This window comes from Crassostrea angulata, chromosome 10 (assembly GCF_025612915.1).
Source record: "Crassostrea angulata isolate pt1a10 chromosome 10, ASM2561291v2, whole genome shotgun sequence".
Classification (NCBI taxonomy): domain Eukaryota; kingdom Metazoa; phylum Mollusca; class Bivalvia; order Ostreida; family Ostreidae; genus Magallana; species Magallana angulata.
In genome coordinates this window covers 5,575,518-5,578,266 of record NC_069120.1, presented here as the reverse complement: position 1 = coordinate 5,578,266, position 2,749 = coordinate 5,575,518, and the positions used below count along the sequence as shown (strand labels likewise).

General features: G+C 36.5%; 1 protein-coding gene across 1 annotated transcript; it reads right to left on the bottom strand.

Moving 5' to 3' along the window:
• Window positions 1-977: 977 nt before the first annotated feature.
• LOC128166723 (uncharacterized) lies at window positions 978-2,519 on the bottom strand. The gene is made up of 2 exons (XM_052832046.1): window positions 2,333-2,519; window positions 978-1,540 (listed from the first exon to the last, which is right to left on the bottom strand). The coding sequence occupies exons 1-2, from the start codon at window positions 2,388-2,390 to the stop codon at window positions 1,161-1,163; spliced, it is 438 nt and encodes a 145-aa protein (XP_052688006.1). The 5' UTR covers window positions 2,391-2,519; the 3' UTR covers window positions 978-1,160.
• Window positions 2,520-2,749: the final 230 nt, after the last annotated feature.

Sequence of the window (2,749 nt, the reverse complement as noted above, 5' to 3'; positions counted from 1 at the left end):
TGTTGGGTACCAATATTTGGTATATAAATTGCATTTCATTATATAATATAATATTTGGTATATGAATATTATTTCTTTTTTGGTTTTTTTAACACTCCTTTCCTTTGTGCGATGGTAAGCAGTTTCCTAAATCATATTGTGATACGTTAAATCGTTTACGTGGTGCGCGTGTCCGTGAAATAGTTACAAACTTACAATGTAAGGCAATGCTATTTACTATAGCTTTATCGCCGTATCAGTTTGTAAATCTATATTTATGTTTATCTCCCTGATAAACAAGAGTGTTAACCGCTCGTAAAGGACTCCCAAGGATAAAAACTATTTTACAGGTAAAGCTCATCGACATATTTGGCATAAATTTATTACATTATGGTTTGGTAATTCAGAAAAATCGCAACCTCCTTGTTAAATGTTAAGTACATGTATTTGTTGTTTTTTACAATGAAATATATTGAGCGGGATTTTATTTTATAGTTCAAATTAAGAATTTGTTTTATAAGAGGTAGCCAGTTTTCAATCACATCATCTACGATTGAACAAGAAATCGGTTAAACCTCTCTACAATTTTTAAATTCTTTAATCATATAAATTCATGTATTTGAAGCTGATGTCGTTTATTATAGTAAAAACAAAAGTTTTGCATCATTGTCGGTATTCGTTTATGCATTACTGCAAATGACAAGTTAAAAAGTTGAAATTGCGAAAATTGTGAAAATTTTATGGCAGTGTGGCTTCCTCGGTAGAAATGCCCATGTGACTGGCACGAATTGAAAGAAATTGCAAAAAGCGCCGACATTTTTGACCTATTTAAAAACGACTTTTCCTGTTGTTATTGTATTAGCTAAGAACGGAAACATTTGAATGAGCATCCGCCACAGTACAGATCATATGGGTTTTGGAATAGTTGGTTGGCTTTGGTTCGTTTGCTACAGTAATGAAACAGTAGCCTCATTCGACACAACAAAAGAACACAAAAATAACAATGGCTTGGCTTTTAATATGAATCACATTCACTATACACACAGAAATAAATTACAGGTACACTGGCATTTAAAATGCCGACTTCCATGCTATAATATGACAAATACATTGTATTCATAAGATATATAAGAAGCTGCCTTTGACCTGACGCGGTCTGAGAAAGTACGTCAAATATTTCGTTACTGGCGGTACTTCGCTTTCGCAATTTTGATGCATTTTGCACGGAACGATCTCTCCGTGTATCTCCGTCTACACATCCGAATTTCCTTCAAAAAGTTTTCTTTGTTTACGCAGCATTTTTCAAAGGACATGGAGAAGCTGACAGCGCACTGCGTAATCTTGGATATGAAAGTGTCTAAGTTCCCGGATTGGACCTCGCCGCCGGCGGTGTGAACACTGTTAAGAATGCGCTGACTGCTGTAAAGACTGCATGACATCATCTTCCGGGCTGTTCGCTGTCCCACCCTGCAGCATCTGGCCGCTGTGGGTCGGAATCTGTGCACCACGGCTTGTTCCCGCTGTAGCTGCCGCTGTAGGTACGGAGGAATGACGGATTCCGCTGAAAGTAAAGGGAGATAACGTCAGTACTTCCGTCGGAAAAGCATGAACTATACAATATATATATCCATAGTAACAAATATCTTCTTGGTATACCAGTTTAAACTGGATTAGAAGATGCAAAAAAAATAATTAAGATAAAATAAAGTCAATTTTGCGCAAAATACGGCGTAAAAATTTTCTCCTTATATTTTTCTGTTGATCACTCTATCAAAAGTTACATTTAAAATATGTGCTTGTAGTAAAATGGAAACATCAAAGGCTACGATTCCTGTGACATTTTCACGGTTGGCGGCGCGTGTAAAAGATTAAGACACCGATAAGACGGTTAGCGCGTCTTTAGAGGGATTACCCTTAGCGGTGGTTTCCGGTAACGTACGTCTCGCGTCGTCAGCCCATGCACTGTGTCAGTGAGACGATTGGTCCCGTACATCGGGTGATTGCCTTCCTGAAATCGCCTGATGTTTTGTCACTTTAAACGTTTTAAAACGCAAACTGAACTTAGCAAACCGCAAACGAAATAAGCGAAGTATCGGACAAAACATTTCAAAGTTATATAATTTTGAATATCGAGTTCTGTAATGTATGTTTAGTTTTAATTTTGTTTCATTGTAAGGAAATAAATAATGAGATATATAAAAAACAAAAACAACAAGTTTAAAATTGAAAGACACAAATTAATTCCAAAATAAAAAAAAATCCTTCCACTAATTTTGATATATTACTTTTTAAAATCTTGTCTTTAAGAATTAGGAATTCTTTGGAAGTTCTTTACATAAGAAAGGAACCTTACCTGATTTGATTAGCAGAAGACAGGCCAGAATCCCAACAGATGTCACAAGGGTCTTCATCTTGAATTTTTCTTACTCTTTTTCGGAAAATAGTTTCAATATCTGAATTTCGGACCGTTATTATACCGTTCTTTCCCTGTGCATGGGGCGTGGAGATCACGTCAATCGTTGTCGCTGACCAATCAGATCCGCCGCCAGTGGCTGTGTGCTCCTCGGACGACGATCGCATCATAATTCTTACACCTCGTGACCAATATAACCTTGTTTTTTAATTGAATGGCAAAATCGCACCATACCATCCTGATCTTTTTGTTTGTTTGTTTGTTTGGTTTCCGGATGGGTGTGGGTAGATAGGTACAAAACAAATTTCTGTCGTTTTCTGAACACTTGCCTTCATAATTTTGTTAATATTAGAATAA